Here is a 19,455-nt window from a genome sequence, read left to right as displayed (position 1 = left end):
AAGGGAAGCTGGTAAAGGCCTTCCTGATGAGACAAAGATTACAGAGCCCCAGAATCATTATGGCTGGAAAAGACCTCCATGATTGTTGAATCCAATCTGTGAACAACCTCCACCTTGTCACCAGCCCAGAGCACTGGGTGCTATGTCCATTTGTTCCTTGGACACCCTTCAGGGCAAGGGGCAGACTGTGCCAAGGACTGATAACTCTTTAAAAGAATAAATTCCTCCTGATGGCCAACCTGAACCTTCCCTGGCACAACTTGATGCTGTTTCCTCCTGTTCTGCTCCTTGTTCTCCAGGGGCAGAGCCTGACCCCGACCTGTCTGCACCTGCCTGTCAGGGAGATGAAGGGAGTGAGAAGGTCTCCCTGAGCCTTCTTTTCTCCAGGCTGAGTCCCCCCAGTTCTCTCAGCCACATATTAATTTAATTTTGCAGTGTCACAGCTTTGCCCATGAACACAAACCACTTCCCTTCATTTTCTCATCTTCATTTGGAAGCAGCTGGTGCTGGACACAAGTTCATGACCACAAACACCTTCCTGCCCACTGACCTGGCATTCACAACTCTCCGCACCCCGAAATCACCAGACCCATTCCAGCAGCTGGATGTGCTAGATTTTCCCCTCTCTGATTTTTCTTCTATAAATAAGGGCAGCAAAGCTGGCCAAGAGCAACAACTCCACAGGAAAGCGACACAATACAGGCCTGTGCTCCACCTACTGCAGGAGTCTCTGGAGAGAAGCACAAGGAGGACATGGAGGCGAGAAGGGACATGTGAAAAAACCAAGCAAAAAAAAAACCTATCCCCAACTCAAAAAAACCCACTTCTGAAGCAGAACCAGAGCAGAAAACACTAATTTGGGGACTATTGATCCTGCCTTGCCTGATGTTGCTGTTTTAGGGTATTTGATGGAACACAGAGAAGCACTTACAATGAGCAGAATCTAGCACTGCCTGCAAAAAAAAAAAAAAAAAAATCAGTGTGCACCAGCTAAAAGTGAAGCCATCTGGTGCCCACTCCACGGCAGGATTTCCAGAGCCAGAATCCCTCAGCTTCAGCACTAGAGACAGGAGCACTGCAGCCCTGGAGTCGTACATGCAATTTTAACAAGCAGTATTCACTGTGCTCAATAGAGCATTCCCAAACTTCACCAGGCAGGCACGAGCGCTTGCCAAGCACAGGCTGTAGGTGGAATCTGAAGCCCAAGTGTCATCAAAGGCATTTCCCTCACCTTTCCAAGGAGAACAGTGCTGAAGGCAGCAGTACCAAGCTTGCCTTATATCTACCCCTTCCCTGGTTGCTCTGAGGAATGTCACTTATGTGCTGCCTACCACCCAAGATGGCAGAATGCTGCACTAAGCGAAGTAAGTTATTAAAAGAAAACTCAACCATCAGTTCCGGGGATTAATGAAGAGCCCTCAGCAGCCTGGAATGTCTCCATTTCCAGTTAGAAGGAGAATGACAAGCATTCCCCTGCCACAGTCCCCTTGTAACAGCCAGGGAGGAGCACAGGACACGAAAGGACCAGCCAGAACTGCAGGAGACACACAGTACCTCCAAAGGAGGAGCAGCTAAGAGCAGAGAGGGTGGGGAGAACCCACATGTGACTACTCCTGCCAGACCTCTTCCAGCAGCTCCTGCAGCCCAGGTCCAGCTGTCAAAGCAAATACCTTCCCAGGGTGGAGTTTCACCGCCAGAGCTGCAACCACGCAGGTGAACACAGGAGGTTTCACAAGACCTTCACATCAAGAGCAAATCACCCGGCCCTGCTTCTCTGCCTCACTGCTCCCTCGGCCGTGGTACAGCTGCTCACAGGCTCCTGCTGAGAGTCAGGTGTTGTCCAACGTGGAAACACTTGGTTTTGTTCATTTATAATCACTTCCATGCACAAAAGCAGCCAGGCAAGAGCGGGAGACATGCACACTAGAACACAACACTGTCCACATAATTTCCACCACCCTTTTGCTCTGTGTAGACTAAAACTTGACACGTTACTAAACATTCTGAGACCATTCCAGCCCACTGCTCACACTGAAGCCAGGAAAGCAACTCCTTCCCCGATCCTCACTGGGATTCGTTCTGTCCTCTTGTGCAGATGACAGGAGAGCCTGTCCTATCCTTCCACAGCACTCTTCCTTTTCCCATCCCCAATTACCACAGGGACATAGACATCTAAAGCAGTCTGTTGTGAGGCAATTATGACACTGAGGACTAATGAGCGGGTGGATCAGCAGCTGGAGGTGAGATTCACAGATCTGCATTCAAATAACTTTATTGTTCAGTGATTGTTCACTTTAGATAGTGCTCACACTCCCTCAAAAACGGACCTTCCCTTGCATTCACAGCCCATTTTCTGCTGAAATTTCCATGAAATGGTGCAGAGAAGACATCTCTTCCCTGTGAGGGCAGAGAATCCACCTTGCTGAGGCTGTGCCTCCTCCTGCTCTGCTCTACAAGGAGGGTCCTTAAGCTGCTTTGCAATGCAAGGGGGAAACCCTTCTTTATCCAAGTTATGCACTGGAAAACCGGGAAGGAACCACAATGCCATGCTAGGGGAACAAAATAGGGCAATAAAAAAGGACCCAGACTCGGAGGGAAGGGTGGGAAGCACCAGGAATCTGATGCCTTCACCCGACCTGGCCCAGCAGCAAGGCTGTGTCCAAGAGATCAGCCTCACCCTCACCGTGGTGCCAGGCTGGAAAACCCATTTTAAATACATGGAAAATGTTAAATGAGGTCACACAGCCTTGGGTGAAGCCAGCAGAGTCCTCATGAGAAGGTCAAGAGATTCCCAGCTGGCAGGTCCCTAAAGTGACCCCACACCAAAGCAGGACCTTGTTCAAGCCTTCTGGAAGCAGTAGTCCACGTTTTGGAAAAACGACCCACAGAGCCCACTATGACAGCTGGATGCTGTTGAGGAAAAATCAGGAATAAAACACGCAGTGCAACTTCAGCACACTGCCTGATGCTCCCAGAGGAGATGGCCTGGAACCCTTGGAGCTCAGAACCCAGCTGGTCCAGGGACTGCGTGATGTCCCAGCTGCTTCCCAGCCAGAGCCTCCTGCCATTTCAGATCCCCTCTCCCAAACACTTAAGCTGTTCTGATCTCATTCTATCCAAACAAGCAGGTGAATTTGAGCTGTTTAAAACAGCAGATTTATGTTAACTCAAAATGTTTAGACTGAAATAATCTAGGGAAACGTCATAAAACTGGCACAGCCCGAACACACAAGAAGGCAGGAAGCTCCAGCAGTGCCAAGCAACTTGGAATGCAATTCCCTATTGCTTTGCCTGGCCACCTGGTCCTTCCAACTCTCCCCTGCAGACATGTTTTTGCTTAAATCTTGCAGTTAAATTTCATGCAGAAAAAAGCTCCTTTTCCACTGCACCTCGTGGTGTTGAGTGACCCCAGTCTTTTTTGTTTTTTCCAAAGCAGAGAAACCATTTCAGTGGAAGCAGCTAGAGACCCACAGTTGGTCTCTCCCATCCTCAGCAAGTGGCCACGGTGAGGTGTCACCTGCTCCAACACTTGGAGCTTGGGCCAGATTCCTTCCATCCACAAACCAGAGTTCACCCAGAACCTGATCCATCTCTTCTTGTAGCAGCTACTACAGGATCCCCACAAACACCAGGATATATGCTGTTTATAAGGAGCTTGCTGGGCATTTCTGTCTTTGGGCTAACGAGGTACTTCAGCACAGCAACTCTTCTTAATCACCTCTATTTCCTTCCCTAAGGAACACATATGCCTGAAGCTCTCCACTGAGCAGCCCGCAAGGTGCAGGGGAAGTTCTGCAGGGAATGTGGCTGCTCCTCACACCCCTCAGGTACCTGGGACACACCAGTACCTGTGGCTCCAGCAGGACCCCCCAGCTCCCAGCCCGCACCACGGCACCTGCCACGAGCCTTCCTGTTGCCACCACGCTGTGGATGCACAGGCTGGAGAGGACCCAGCTCCCTCCCTTCCCACCCTGCTGTGTCCAGCAGAGCCGTCAAGAATCCGAGAAGCTTCCAAGCAAACAGCAACAGCTCAAAAAGCAAACACTCTTTGAGTGAAATGCTGTTAAAAGTATCCAAAAAAGCACTTGGGGTAAATGTTTCTAAACTTCCCTAAAACAGCTTTAAAAACTTGTGTGAGTTTTCCTGAATGGTCCAGGGAAGAAGTGAATCCTGACCTTAAAGGAATGAAAGGTTGTGGTCACAAAGCAGCCTCAAACAGTCCCAGCCCTCAGCTTCCCTGTGTTTTGTATGTTTCTAATCACCATAATCTTCACAGGACTCTCCTTAACAGCATCCTGACACAGTTAATGCAAGAACCATCTCTTCAAGTTCCAGACTGAATCAGTAGGAACCCTGAGAGCTGTGCCATGAAAAAAGACTTCAGGGAGCAAATGAACGGTTGAGGAAACACCAGGTCTGCTGGCCCCAATCTCCAGAAAGCACAATATCATTACACCAAGCCCACTTCCCTGGAAATTACCACTGTTCTTGGCATTTGATGAGAGAAAGAGTCTAAGAATGACCAGGTCAGCTTCTAACAGTAAGTAAATCCAAGCAGAAGATGCTGTTAATCTCCACAGTACAAAGACAACTGAAGTTTTACTTCCCTTCTACTCTATCACATTATTTTTAGCAACTCTTGAACCAGACTAGCTGGAGTGAACTGGTGGTGGGGAAGAGAATCACTGGTTTCATCTGAGCCCTAGAAATGCTTGATAGGGTCAAAGTTACAGAAGCGAAAAATAACGAAGATAATAGTCTGTATCTTGAGGGTGATCTTTGTCTGCCAATGTCCATTTCTTCTCTGAAAATCAGAAAATTCCACTTTACAGATGAGGGTGAACAATTGAGCCCAGCCAGCTAACAGCAAGTGGGAATGAGAGAAAGGCAGCAGCGCGATGTGGGAAGTCTCCTCACAGCCAGTGCTGGGAACAGCACCCACGACAGACCTGGAGCAACACCGACCCCGCACAGTGCTCGGGAAGCAGGGCTGCTCCTAGAGCTTAGGCAGTTGTGTTTTCTCCAGCCTGTTACTGAGATACTTCACAATGGAGAGGGAAAACAAGCAGGGAGATGACTGCCAAGCCCTTCTGCCCCTGAAACTGCTGCAGCTGCCCCAAAAGATGGGTGACATCAATCACAGGGAGGCAATTCTTGGTGGCTTTGGTCCCAGCTCACTCTCAGGGCTGACTCCTGCCCCATGCAGGTGAACATTCCCACTGTCCAAGTGCTTTGCAAAGGTAGTATCCCCGAATCCACGCCAGCCAGAGGCTGTCCCTCAGAACAGCAGCTTGGAGCCTGTCTGAAGACCAGAGGACGTGTTGCACAGTGATTGCACGTGAAATCAGTATGAGAATGGAAGGAAATGGAGTTATTTCTCTAGTTTCTCTCCCCAGCTGGGCGCAGGTTACACAAGTTCCACATTCCACTCCTCCCAACTGCTCCTGCAGTTTCACCTGCAGTGCTGGCCTGCTGCAGCCCCACAGCTCCCTGGCCTCCCCTGCCCTGCATTACTCACCAAAAGCACCTGGATTTACCGGTCTCGAGAAGTGCGGCTGCCCCATGGGATCCCGCTCAGAGCGCTCTCCGGGAAGAGGTGGGAGGAGAACAGAGGAAAAGTCTACACGGAGAACACTTCACCCTTTAAACGGTAAATCCACACTCCGGATGAGGAAGGAGGCTGGCCAGGGAGGCACTCCCAGCTCTCAGGCCACGGTGCCCGATGGTCCGGCACAGGTCCGGCTCGCCCAGTGCCCCATGGCTGGGCACTTGATTCTCATAAATAAGTGTCCGTGCCAGCTCCCTTCACGCAGGAATGCCTGTCATTCCAGAGCCGAGCTGGCTAGGGCGAAGCTCAGGAAGGGGAGGAGACAGGCAGCCAGGATCCAGCCACTGAGCTGCACAATCCAAATTATCAACACCCCTCGCTCCTTCCTCGCATCCCGTTCAGCAAGAGGAGAGGAAAGCTGGGAGCGAGGAGAAGGAGAGCAGTGTTCTTCTCAGGGATGGGCTTGGAGAATCCATGCACAGCAACACACCAAGGGGTTTCACCTCCCAAAATGGGATGAAGGAATTTCCAGCCTACCTGTGCCAGCTAAACGCAAACTAAGGCAGTCAGGGATGAGACAGCCGTTGGTTCTCTAAGTGCTGTGGGAGCTGCATTACCCCCGAGCAAAGGGAATTTCAAAGACAGCCTGAGCTGATATGCATCTAGCCAAATGTAAAAATACAATTTCATGCAATTCCCCTTTCCACTAAAGTTACCAGGTAGCATGTCTTCTCTTGTAATTTAAATTTAACAATGGAAAATTTAAATTTAACAAGGAAAGTAAAAGTTTAGTTTCTATTCGTGTGTCACAACTTGATAGTTAAGGTAACAAACATCCCCCTCAGCCATCTGCCTCACAATAAGAGATCTCCAAAGTTTAAATATGTCCATTTGGATTCCTTCACTTATCACTATAATTTGGGTAAGGACTTCTGTGAACCTACAGCTCATTTACCCTATACACCCTACAACAGAGAAGCAGGAAAATCTTTATTTATTCATTTAAAGTAGGGCTGTGGTGCCCCAGGAGCAAAGAGACACAAATCTGTTTTTCAAATTGCAGCTGGCTCCGGCCTTAAGCATCATTCAGGAGTACCAGCCACTCTCTGCTCTTTTAGGGGAGAAAGCAAAACCCCACCAGAAAACAGCTGACAACATGCACAAAGCACCACAAATCCAAAAGTAACACCAGCATCATTATTTCCAAGGGAACTCAAGGCCAGAAAAACCCATCAGTCCACCCTTCAGCTCCACATCTGAAAGGAAAGGTGCAAATTCTGTCCCAGAAAACAAAACATCAAAAAATGTTCCCGCCTCAGCTGCAGCCTGAGGTCAGAGCATGAGGGCAGCTCCTAAGAAACCCTCTGCTTTCAGAGGGCTTTGTTTCACCCCTGGGGAAAAACACAGGACAAAGCAACCTGCCCTTGTCCCACTGGACATCCAGGATAAAGGAAAACCAACACTTCAAGCAAGGAAGAGTAATAAAAGGCAAAAATTCCCATAATAATGAGAAAGACCATCTGACTTTGCTGCACAGCAACCAGAAGAAACCAGAGCAACTGTTTTACTCCTCAGGGACAGGTGATGACTTTCTTAAGATGAAAAAGTTGGAATAGCAAAAAGCTTTCTAAAGGAGAGCAAAATGGGAAACAGCCGATTGTCCCTTCAGCGTTTTCTTTTAAAACACAGTAACGAAGAAACACCAGTTACATGAAAATTTTATGTGATTTAAGGAGAGGCAGATGGCTGAAGGCAAAAAAAACAGGCAGCAAACACTCAAACATGGGGTACATGGCCTTCTTCTGAAGTTTCATTTCCTCTCCATCCAGCCCAGCATCCCATTAAACCCCTGGCATTTCCATGTTAATAATCTGTTTATATACATTGTAAAAGGAACTCTTCTGTATTGTTTCATTTTGAAATCTAATGAAAGCCATGAGCCCAATATTAGCTCCTCTAATAAAGGCAGTGCTGTTCACATTTCGGTTCACACCGACGTGAAATGCTACATTCACCCAGGGTGACTCAGACATTTGTGTTCCATGATTCAGCCACAGGAACATTAAGAAGGACTCCAGCATTATCCCATCCCTGCCGATGGAGCTGTTTAAACCAGTGATACTGGGCGTTCTCCTCAGAGCTCATCAGCAGAGAGCCAGCAGGAGCTACAGGGCCTGTAGGGCTCTTTCACTGGGGGAGATGCACCCACTAAAATCCTCATGCAGGGACCACCTCATCAGGAGGGCTGGCAGGGAGGAGACAAAGGGCAGCACCATGACTCTGGATGTGTTTTATGGAATTATGGAATGGTTTGGGTTGGAAGGCACCTTAAAGTTTATCTCACTTCACCCTTGCCATGAGCAGAGACGCCTTCCACTATCCCAGGTTACTCCAAGCCCTGTCCAACCTGGCCTGGAAAACTTCCAGGGGGAGGCAGCCACAGCTTCTCTGGGAAATCAATTCCACTCCCTCACCACTCTCACAGGGGAGAATTTCTCCCATCTAACCCTACTCTCTGTCAGTTTGAAGCCATCCCCCCTTGTCCTGTCACTCCTTGTGAATGGCCTCTCTCCACCTTTCCTGCAGGCTCCTTTCAGTACTGAAAAGCCACAATTAGGTCACCCCAGAGCTTCTCTCCTCCAGGCCGAGCAATCCCAGCTCCCTCAGCCTTTCCTCTCAGAAGTGGTGCTTCAGCCCTCTAATCAGTTTGGTTTCACCACGGTTTTTGTTTTCAGCTTTGGAAGAAGAAAATGAAAAAATCTTACATGATCACATAACAGCTGTGTCTGCCCAGAGAGATGAACCCTTCTGAGCAGCGCAGCCATCACCGAGGGCAGCAGGCAGGGAGTCACTCTGAACAAATGAGCACAACGTGACGCTCTTCCTTTCCCCTCACATGGAATGAAAGGCCAGTGTGGAAGTGGAAAATGGGTTATTTATAAGGCAGCTGGCATCACATTGTTTGCGTGCTGCAGGCTTTGATGGTTCTGATGAGACAAATGGGAGCTGGACTGCTCCTACACCACATGACTTCCTTCATGCTTCCTGTGACATTTCCAAGAGGGAAACTCCTATTTCGCAGAGCATTCCAGTTAGTCAGCATGGAGCTCCACCTCAGACAGCGAAGGGCAGCAGGTCCAGCGTGCCAGGGGCTCGGGGCCACCACCCCTGTGCTGGGCAGGTGAGCATGCCATGTCCCACAGCAGTCCAGATGCTGGCCACGACAGAGCACAGCTGGAGCAAGAGGCTGCTGTGCCAAGGAGCTGAGCGACAGCACTTGCAGCCCCACCTTTGGGAAGGTGAGGCCGTGCTCCTGGAGAGCCCTGTGGTCACAGCTGGAGCACAAGGAATGGGCTCAAAAGTTGTAACTAAACTGGGCTGTGAGCCCAGAGGAGCTTAGGGCAAAAATACCCCCCAGCCTCATTTTCCAGTGGAAATACAACTTCCATTGGAAGTAAGCTTTACCCAGTACTGGAAAAGCCTCACCGTCTCCTCACCACTCCCTGCAATTACAACACAGGCCAGGTATTTTCTTGTTTACTAGTGAGGGAATGCTGAGGAATGTCATCTTGACAAAATTAAAGATTCAGTCACATCTTGGCTAACTTGACTAACCCTAATTTGATCACTATGGTGATTCATGGCTTTGCCATCTCAAGGCAAGGGAAACTCCAAAGCTGATGAACAACTTTTTGGAGCACCTTGAAGCAGCATTAAAAGAAAGTCTGGTCAGAAGCCAAAGGAAGCACACATATAGGATACATTCCAGCAAAGCATCAGGCATTAGCAAAGCATCAGCATGTTCCCAACAGGGAAGCATTAAGAGGCAGGACACCCATCTGCCACTTCCAGCTACATTATTAGGAACACATTAGGCAAAAACACGAAGAAGAAAATTACATTAATTATTGCATTGTTTACAGAAGAAACAGGAATTGCATTTAGCTTAACTAAAGAGGGTTGTTTAACCCTCTCCTGCAGCAAAAACTCAAGATACTCAGAGAAAAATGTATAAACTGACATCACCTGAGGCCCCCCATTTCAAAACATGAGGATGAAGAAAATCAAAATATATTCCCCTCCTTCCAAAGCATTGCCCAGCACGAGTTTTTAGAGTTGGCCCAGCACAGCACACAGTGCTCTTCCCAAGAGAGCGGCTGCTGCACAGTCACATCCATCACAAACAGCCTTACAGGACAAACCCAACTCTTAAAGACTTTACAGCTCTGTGCAGACATTATCCAACATAAACAACTCCTCCAGCAGAGTAAGTACATCTATGCCACTTATAAAACCCATGGGACAAACTCTGTTTTGCACAACACTGCTAGTTAACAACAAAAGCTAACAGCAAAAATATCAGTAAATATCAAACTTCTAAATTCAGATTAAATTGCAATTAACCCTAAGATGTAGGAGTATATTTAACTCTAAGTCAGTCTTCAGCGTATTGGTCAAGGTCCACAGACTCACGATCCCAAATTCCTCTTCCTACCTCTAATCCTTCAAGATGTCAAACTTCAGCTGCAAGTCTCTCTGCTCACACAGTAACTGGAAAGAAAAGCAGCAAGATTCCTCTGTAAAAGTTGTTTCCTCTTTTAAACGTTTCACAAAAATCTCAGTAGATGGATTTGTTCTTCATACCCAAAGCTGAAACTGCAGCAAACACCTTTGCTCTGCCAACCCAATGGGCTTGCAGCAGCCTCACCGCACCAATAATCCAAATTATCCTTCAACACCTCCAGCTCTCCAGTCTGAAGTTACATTTTTTCCAAATTACTGCACAAGCCAGGCAGTGCCAGGGCATCCTACCACCCCTCACTCGCCTGGCTCTGCTCAGGGAAGCTTACAAAAGCGCCTTGGTTTTCTGCACCTGCTCTGCTTTAATTATTGACTAGGCGAGGAGCTCCTGATTAAAATGCAAGGCAAGTCTGGCACACAACCTCGGCTTCTGATCATCGCCCGCAGATACAGTTGGAACAGAAACCCAAATTCCCTGCCACAGCTCAGGAATTAAAAGAAAGGGTGGATCAGTTTCACTTGGGGCACTTAAATTCAGCAAGGAAAATACTTTTTGTACCCTTGCAACTGAAAACTCTCACAACATTTGAAATTTTAAACCGCAGCTTTAGGTTCGCACACAGAGAGAAGGTTTAAAAGCTTCATTTCAATTGTACTGTGTTTTTACAAGCCATTTCTGCCAGAGTAAACCTAACAGGTAATTACAGGTCTGACCTCCTTCTATTGCACAAATATGCCTTTGGAAACAACGCGGATAAATATTTGCCCAATACAAGAAGACAACTCCAAGAGGAACCATTCCAGTTTATCAACTCTGTGATTCATGTTGATACAAGCTTTATTCTCTATTTAAGGAACAAGATAACGCTTAGGAAGTGCATCTGCCCAAATTATGTTTCATAGATCTGCCATGGGCCACCCTAAACAGTGGCACAGCCAGACCTCAGGTCACACCCAGACAAGAGCCATCAGCAAGACAGGGAGTGAACTTCCACTCCAGATATTGACCCTTGCTCAACCACCAGGGTATCTCTGAGCAGCAGCCAGGCTGAAGACACAAACACGAGTAAAACACTGCTGCTAATGTGAATAAAGCAGTGCTGGGGTTGTGCTGTGTAACATCCCGTTCCTCCCCTTCGGAACTGGGGAGATAATTATGGAGGCCCAAAGGAGCTGAAAACAAAACGAGAGCACTCCACCTGCCCCCTCAGCCTGATCCTGAAATCCCAATCCCAGATGCTCCTATTTTCTGCCAGTACCAAGGCAACTTGGGAAAACAAGGTGGTGGCAGCCACAGCCACCAAAAGCCATCCAGGAAGAAGGCACAAAAATCAGACAGGATGATTGTGTCCCAAACTATGCAGACCTTGAGCCCCCCCAAACCCAACGCTGTTTATGCATCACACTGACTCACAGGAGTGCAGGACAATGCCATGGGAATTGTTTACAGTGTCAAGGTCCTTGCATAGAATTAAAGGAAACGTCAAGAGATGAGATAACACCAACAGTTCTGAAGGTACAGAATCCTAACCTTGTAGGAAGCTATTTCTCCCTGAGTTGCTCCCCTCTCTTGCAGGAATAACCCTTCACACATTCCCAGATTCCTCATTTCACCTCATTCCCTTCATCCTGTGTCTGTAGAGAACCAGCAGCAGTGTGGTACACAAAAATTATGGTGTATAAACAGATATTAAACTGTTTCTCTCTGCACTTTGGGTTTGAAATCAGGGATTTTCTCTTATGCTGAATTCCCATCTCAAAAAGCTTGTGGAAGGTGCTGACTCCTTTGCAGTGAGAATTATCCCCTGAGGTCCCTGGAATTACAGGCTACTGCAATGCCATCTAAATCTGTCACCTTATCAACAGCAGGGCTGGCTGGCCTCTGGGCACTTAAACTGGTCCAAAATCCCAGGTGGCCCGTGGCTGTACCAGCCCCCACGTCCTCTGGGTGCCTTCTTTGAGACAGCCCAGACACTCTGTCATTAGCAACCCTGAGGGCTGTTTCTGCAGTAAATGAGCTCCTTGGATCTTCCAAAACAATTCTCACCTTCCTCAAGGGAACAGAAAAGAATAAAAATAAAACCTCACCAAAAAATCTGCAGCTCTTAACAAGACCAGCCCTTAAAAAACAAAAAAAGAGAGAGAATCAAAGCTTGGAAATGAAAAGCTGACTTATCCTTTAATAACAGAACTTTCCTGTATTTATGGAGATTTCTGGTTTGGCACAAAAACATCTGCTCATTTAGTGGGTGTTATAAGTATCACTTCTATATTCTGGTGATGCTGAAACCAAGAGGCCGGTTTAGTGGTAAATGAGCAAAGAAAAACGTTTTCCATGACTTTGAAACCCAAATTCTAGTTCTCACTGGGGCGCAGGGCTTCACGTCTCCACTGCACGCGGTCACCTGCAGTCCCTGTGCTCTGTGCTGCTGCAGCCTGCCCTGGCAGTGGCAGCACCAGCACCATCCCAGCTCATTCCAACCCCGCACAGAAGGCAGGCCAGCACAGCCTGCAGGTCCATGCCCAGCAGGGAAAACGACCTGGCTGGAATGGCCACAGCCAGCGCCTCAACTACAGCTCTTCTGTCCTCCTTACAGGGTCATTTTGGTTCCTGGTTTTACCTTGCAATTTATCCCACTGCTTAAAACCAAGCTACAGATAATCCCTTTTAAGCACCCCACCCCACTTGTGTTTAGAACAATCACCACAGGCTATCACAGGTGCAAAATGTGATTTTCAAGCCAGAACTAATTATTCTCTGCAAATATGATGGCCCAGAGTAGTCTCCATCACAGAATGACATCGTCTCACTCAATGGCAGATCCTTGATGCCAGGAAGGCGTGACACAGGGAGGTCTCCTTTTAAACTTGTCCTTGTTCTTCAGTTCTTTTCCTAAATACCTGTTTAGGGATGGGCTTAAGGGATCCTTGCTGTGGAGGAGTGAATGGTTTCAGGAGGCAACAGGCTGTTCATTGTCAAATTCATTAAAAAATAACCCAGCACTGCCGCAACACGCTGCCCCAGACACCACCTCCCAACGTTAACTCTAGGAAGCCTGATCAATACTTTATCCTGAGAAGGAACATAAGAAAAAGCTCTGAACAGGGCAAGGGTGCCAGACTGACACACATAATCCCATTAGAGTTATCCAGAACACTCAGTTTGCTCAGTATCTGAGAGATAACAGGATTAACTCCATGTTCAACATAATTTCAGCGTAATAATTGTGGAATCACTCCTACAGCCCTAATGTCATTGATTCAGCAGGGGATTCCCATCACCCCCCCACGAATTCCAGCCTTGAAAGCCCCTTCATTAGCGTCAGCATCTTAAGTTAATTACTTGGAGAGATTTTCCTTTCCTCTCCCAAAGCTAAATGTAACTTAACCCCTGCAACCTTCAATGCTTGGGCAGAACAAACCCCTGTCTTCCTTGCAAGAAGGGACCCTGTTTATTTTCCTAATCACCACTTCAGTTTCCAAGAGTTAATGTTAAGACCAAAGAGCTGGAGGGGAGAAGGGCAGGTTTTTTTCATAATTTTGGTTGAATTTCAACAAAAAACGTGACAAAGGCTGGTTACAGTCCTCTCAAGGATCAAGGTCCAGTCCCAGATCCCTGCCTAACTCTGCCTTCCTGGGGAGAGGGGGTTGATCAGCCAGCCAGGATCACCACAGAGCCTCCAGGAGCATTTTCCTTGCCAAACCATGACTTGCTGCTCACCTTGGAAACGAGTCCCTTAGAGCAGTGGGGCTGGGGAAGGAAAGGGAAAGCACACAAAGCAAACAGCACATAGAGCTGCTTCCAACCGCGCGGGGGAACAGAGCACAGGAACCAGGACGTGTTTTTATAGGGGATTTTCTCATGGAGTGCAGAACACTATTAAATTCTACCTTTCAAGTGTAGTGGGAGGCTGTGCTACACCAATTAGGCCAGTGTTGCTACGCTGGCACTGAGCCTAACATGATGCCGAATCAGACCCCACTGCACTGCCTATGAAAGCCAGTGTCCACAGCCACTGCTTGGCTGCACTGTCATGGTTTGTCTCTTCTACCCCCCAAAAAAGGAGAAGGAGAGGGGAAATTCCTACAGAAATTCAATTCTCAAAATTCTAGAATGGTTTGAGTTGAAAGTGACCTTCAAACTCATGTCGTTCCATTCCCTGCCACAGTCCACTATCCCAGGGTGCTCCAAGCCCTGTTCAACCTGGCCTTGAACACTTGCAGGGATGGGGCAGCCACAGCTTCTCTGGACAACCTGTGCCAGGGCCTCCCCTCCCTCACAGGGATGGGTTCCTCCCCAACACCGCACCCAAGCCTGGCCCTGGCAGCGGGAAGCCGTTCCCCTGTGCTGTCCCCGCTGTCGCCCTGTCCCCATTGCCCCCTGTCCTGTCCCAATGTCCCCCTGTCCTGTCCCCATTGCCCCCTGTCCCCCTGTCCCCAGTGCCCCCCTGTCCCCAGTGCCCCCCTGTCCCCAGTGCCCCCAGTGCCCCCGTCCTGTCCCCAGTGTCCCCATTGCCCCCCTGTCCCCATTGTCCCCAGTGCCCCCCTGTCCCCATTGTCCCCAGTGCCTCCCCGTCCCCAGTGTCCCCACTGCCCCCCTGTCCTGTCCCCATTGCCCCCTGTCCCTATTGTCCCCAGTGCCCCCCTGTCCCCAGTGTCCCCATTGCCCCCCTGTCCCCATTGCCCCCAGTGTCCCCCTGTGCCCATTGTCCCCAGTGCCCCCCTGTCCTGTCCCCATTGCCCCCAGTGCCCCCCAGCCCCTCTCGCGCCCCTTCCGGCCCTGCCTGCCTTGGCCCTCTGGCGCCCTCTGGCGGCCACAGCGCAGCTCTGCGGCCCCCGGAGCCTGCGGGGCACATTTATCGGACAAATTTATCACAACCCAGACAGCGAATCCTTTTGAAATCTCAAAATCTCTGCTTCACAAAGCGAGACAAACTCAGGCTGGGTTGAAGAGCCATGTTCTCCCTAAGCAAGTCATGGTTATCCACTCCTTCCACACAGCTGGATGGGCCCAACCTGTAAAAAAGCCACCTGGTATCTCTGGTTTCTTGTTTGTTTCAGGAAACAAAAGACACCTTCAGCAGCCAGAGCCAGGGCTCCTTTCCAAGACAAAGGAGAGCCAGGCAGATAAAGCGGTGATGTCAGCAGTGACAGCATCCAAATGTTCACACTGGGACTGCACCTCGGGACCAGCCTGAGGGCCTGGGAGTAGCTTTGTCCAGCCAACAGCTCAGCTGACACTGGCAGCCACAGCTCACAAAGACAGCAAGATAATGAGAACATTCGGTGTTTTGTTGTTAAAAGACCAGGTTTACCACTCAACCTGGACACATTGCTCCTGTGTGAAGAAATAGTAATAACAAAAATCACATTTATACTAAACCTGCTTGTCCCTGGTTCCAGGCAGGCTCCTCTTCTACTCCCAAACCCAGTAAAATCAGCTACTAAAATCCCTGGACAGAATTTACAGGCAATGTTCCAGGAGCAAGGTGAATTTAAGGTCCAACAAGTTGAAAGGAAAACTAGAAACTCTGGAAACCTACTGCCCTGCTCCATGCCCTACTTACTGAGCCACAGGAACTCCACACTCACTGTTTCACAGCACATCACCCTGAATTGCCCAGAGGATCGACTGCATATCCTACAAGGTCTTATCTCTTCACATGAGGAATAAGATTGTTCAATTCTGTCATGAAGCATTCCAGCAAAGACATTTCTCACTCAACATCAACCTTGGCCACTACCTTGCTCCAACCAGCCTGGAGGCCGAGGCATCTCCATCCCAGCACATCCACAGCTGAGCCAGGAAAGCACAAACCCAGCAGAATTAACCTCTGCTTTCCCCCAGCCAGAGATATGGGTACAACTACAAGACCACCTTCAAAAGTCACTCAAAATGGGGTGTCACAGCATTACGAGGTCTCTGGCAGGTCAGCAAATAATCTCTGCAAAACATTTGGCTTGTAGCTCAGGAGGGAAAGGCACAAGAGTTCAGACACCTCCTCAACTTGTTCAGGGAGGAATTACTGGGTATTAATTTTCAGAAATGCCACGCTAACTAGATGGATGGCTGAGCTGAACCACTTGCAAATACAGCAGGCAGAAAAACAGCACCAACATGCCACTGAGTGCCCCAAGCACCCTGACAGCACTCAGTACATTAATTACACTAAGAACTAGAACAAATTTAAGAACAAAAGGCTGTCAGGACAATGTCTCAAAATATTTTGCTAACCTGTCAAGTGCACTCGACTTATTTCCAGTAACGCTTTCAGGTAGGTAAGGAAATGCTCTGTGCTGCACCTTGTTTAAAAGACAAATGCTTTCCACTGAGATCAGTTCCAGACTCTGGTAACTTGCCTAAGGAACAGCAGGAATTTGCCTTTCTCCCTGCTTGCAAGTTAGTGCACATCAAGGCAGGGTCGTGAGCAAATTTTAAGCTGCGTACCTGTTCTAGAATACCATGTATGGACAGCTCTGAAACTTCACTGCAGCTGCCCGGAGACCTGGCTTCCACTTGTCCTCAGGGATGAGCATGAATTAAAATCTGAAGACAACAGCAAATTTCATTTTTACTTAGCCAGGGCAGTGAGCCAAGGAAGGCTCCCCCACCCACCCATGGCTGGCGGAGGCTGACAGCTCAAAAGGATTTACGCTTCCCTGTGCATTCCCAGTGGCCATTCCAAGCACACCAGCTCAAACAAGCGCCAGCCATGCAGCACTGTGAGTGCAGTTAATATCCAACCAGGGAAGGACAGCAATGCACACAAAGCACCAGGCTTGAAGGGAACAAAGGGCACGGACTTGGACTTCAGCTCAGCTCCATCTTACCTCAGCTCTGGGATCAACCCAGTAGTCCTGAGCTTAGCACTTGGAGAACAAATAGCCATAAATGCAGAGGAATTTCAAAGAGATTATAATAAAAGATCCATCTTTTTATTCTGTGTTTAATACAGGGCTCTTGGCTTCCAGCACTAAGGAGGTAAAGCTTCGTGACCAGCCATGGGGATTGTCTGTGCATGCAAAGATCTAGGACGGATCCTCCATCCTGAACTGGCACTGCTCAAGTTGCTCAGAGGGAATGGGGAAGGAACTTCAGTAAAGTTGGCAAAATACAAACAGAACATACAGCTTTTCACATCCCAGCACTCATCAAAACACGCACTCTCAGAAACCTCAAAAGGCTCCAGCTCTGTGTCTCACTGATCTAGCCAAAAAAATGGGGTTCAACTGCCCGTGAAAAGGGACACAAAGCTTTGTGATGGAACAGAGGTGGCTGGTGACAGTCCCAGCCCTGGTGACCGAGGAGAGCTCACTGACCACAGAATGGCTGGGGATGGGAGGGACCTTGAATATCTCTTGAATATCTTGCTCCAGCCGGGACACCTTCCATTAGACCAGGCTGCTGAGAACCTCATCCAACCTGGCCTTGATGTTGCTCAAAGCCATCCCAGCAATTGCAGCTCTAGAGACTGAGAAATGGCCCTGCTGTGCTGTGTCCCAGGGCTGAGCAGGAGCTGCCACCTCCACAGGCACTGCTCCAGCCTCAGCTGCCAGTGCCACACTCGCTTCACCTGCCACCCCCTCCACAAGTCATCTTTTGGAATTAGCTTGCCACGAGCAAATCAGAAGGGAAAGCAATCACCACAGATCAAATGTGCACCTTACAGCCTGACAAAGAGGGGGCACAGCAGTTCTTGCCACCAGGACTACAAGCACATTTATGCAGGAGCTCTTGGCTTGCAGATGATCTAATCAGGCCACTGGGCCCCAAAAACCGGCCTTCATCTGCCTCACCAAGCATACTGCCCTGCTGACAAGTAGAACCATTCCCAAAGCTTTCAGGATGGCATCACTGACTGCACAGAATAACCTAGAAATATTATTTACGAGTTAGAATCACCACCTGCAGTGTCACAGTCCAGAAGATGTGGAGCCAATATGCTGTGTGGATACTGGTTTCCCATGGTGCAGGCAAGAGCTTTCATGCAAACCTCGTGTCAATGGCAGGGAAAAAAATGGGCATTTAACTCCTTTCTTGTAGCCATTTTAGGCAAACAGATGGAAGAGCTCTTCAAGGCAATCTCTAAGCAAAAAATCTGTGAGTTTTAGTCCCAACCATATCCTTGCATCAGTTAAACCTACCAGCAATGAATTTGATTGCTTCAGGGCAAGCACTACACACTGCCTAAAGCAAGCGACTTAAATTTTAATTAAAAAAAAATCCTGTATCTTCTGCAACACAGAGCAGCCTAAAGGAATAAATACAGAACAACAGGAACAATCAGAAGCTGATCCTCCTTTATGCCTTGCCATGTGCCTTGTTCAAACCAGCTCATTGTTTCTGGCCTCTTCCTTATTAAGAAAGGGGATGTTACCTGTTTTCAAGAACTCGGGATAGCCAAGAGACCAGTATTCCAAGTTTCACAGATGGGAGATTCCAAAAAAGATCTTCCATGTGTACAGAGCTTCAGTCAGATCTGGTGCACACCACAGTACAAATGCAGCTGATGCATCTGCCAAACTACATTATTTCCTAAACACCTTCCACACTTGAAATGGAGACACCAAGTTTAAAGTAATCAATCAGGTTCTTTATGATGCACAGCCAAGGAGGACAGGTCAGGTCCATAATCTGTGGTGAGATACCTAAGACTGTACTCACCGGCGTTCTCCTCCATTCCTCTTGTACACTAGTGTCCAGAGAAATTCCTACAAAAACAGGAAACAAAGTCAACACACAAATTAAAATTCCAAGTGAGAACAAAGCTCAGATTTAGTTTTATTTCTCTGTCAGCTCTGCTCAGCCTACACAAAACCAGTGCGGAGGGAACCTAGAGCAGAAATCCTGCCCCAAACTAGGAAGAGTGTGACATTGTCACCCCTCATTGAAGGCATAAGAAGCTTCTAATCACACACATGCTGTGATGGAAAGAAAAGAGAAACAAAATTAAGGTGACATAATTACAAGGCAGCAATATTTGCTCCCAGGGAAAACATTCCACACCTGCCTCTTCAGGAAGGGATGTGCCTGCTGTAAAAGGGAACAGCCTACTGCTTATCTAGCAAAGGCAGCACAGCACGTGCACAGGAAGTATTTCAGATGTCACACAGCATGAAGGCACTTCTGAACATACTGGGGTAGGGGAACACAAAAAAAAGGAACCAGGATTTTAGTAGAAAAGACACTCTTTTTCTGGAGCAAGTTCTGAAATGAGATGCCAGGGGAACTAAGTTTGGGGAAATCACAATGTGTCTTGATTTTGACAGATTCTGCAGCACAGTAAAAACAGGCTCATTATTTTAGAAAAAGGGAGGTTCTGTCCTCAAAATCTTGCAGTTCAAACTTAGACCACCACAACTGGACATGTCAGCAGGGACAGCAT

General features: G+C 48.3%; 1 protein-coding gene across 6 annotated transcripts in view; it reads right to left on the bottom strand.

Moving 5' to 3' along the window:
• PHACTR4 (phosphatase and actin regulator 4) overlaps window positions 1-19,455 on the bottom strand; it is a 49,375-nt gene that overhangs the window by 13,548 nt on the left and 16,372 nt on the right. For 2 of the 6 annotated variants that reach the window (XM_063177638.1, XM_063177643.1), the window contains exon 1: window positions 5,519-5,832. In XM_063177638.1, the coding sequence (XP_063033708.1) occupies window positions 5,519-5,564 (46 nt within the window). In that variant the 5' untranslated portion in view covers window positions 5,565-5,832. Of the gene's footprint in view, window positions 1-931; window positions 954-5,518; window positions 5,833-10,043; window positions 10,076-16,517; window positions 16,617-18,734; window positions 18,782-19,455 lie in introns of those variants that run through there. The other 4 variants (XM_063177639.1, XM_063177640.1, XM_063177642.1 and 1 more) reach the window with 4 other exon arrangements.

The sequence above is a fragment of the Melospiza melodia genome, chromosome 27, assembly GCF_035770615.1.
Source record: "Melospiza melodia melodia isolate bMelMel2 chromosome 27, bMelMel2.pri, whole genome shotgun sequence".
Lineage (NCBI taxonomy): Eukaryota > Metazoa > Chordata > Aves > Passeriformes > Passerellidae > Melospiza > Melospiza melodia.
Note: the sequence above shows the minus strand (reverse complement) of the source record. Positions and strands in the feature narration are given on the sequence as shown.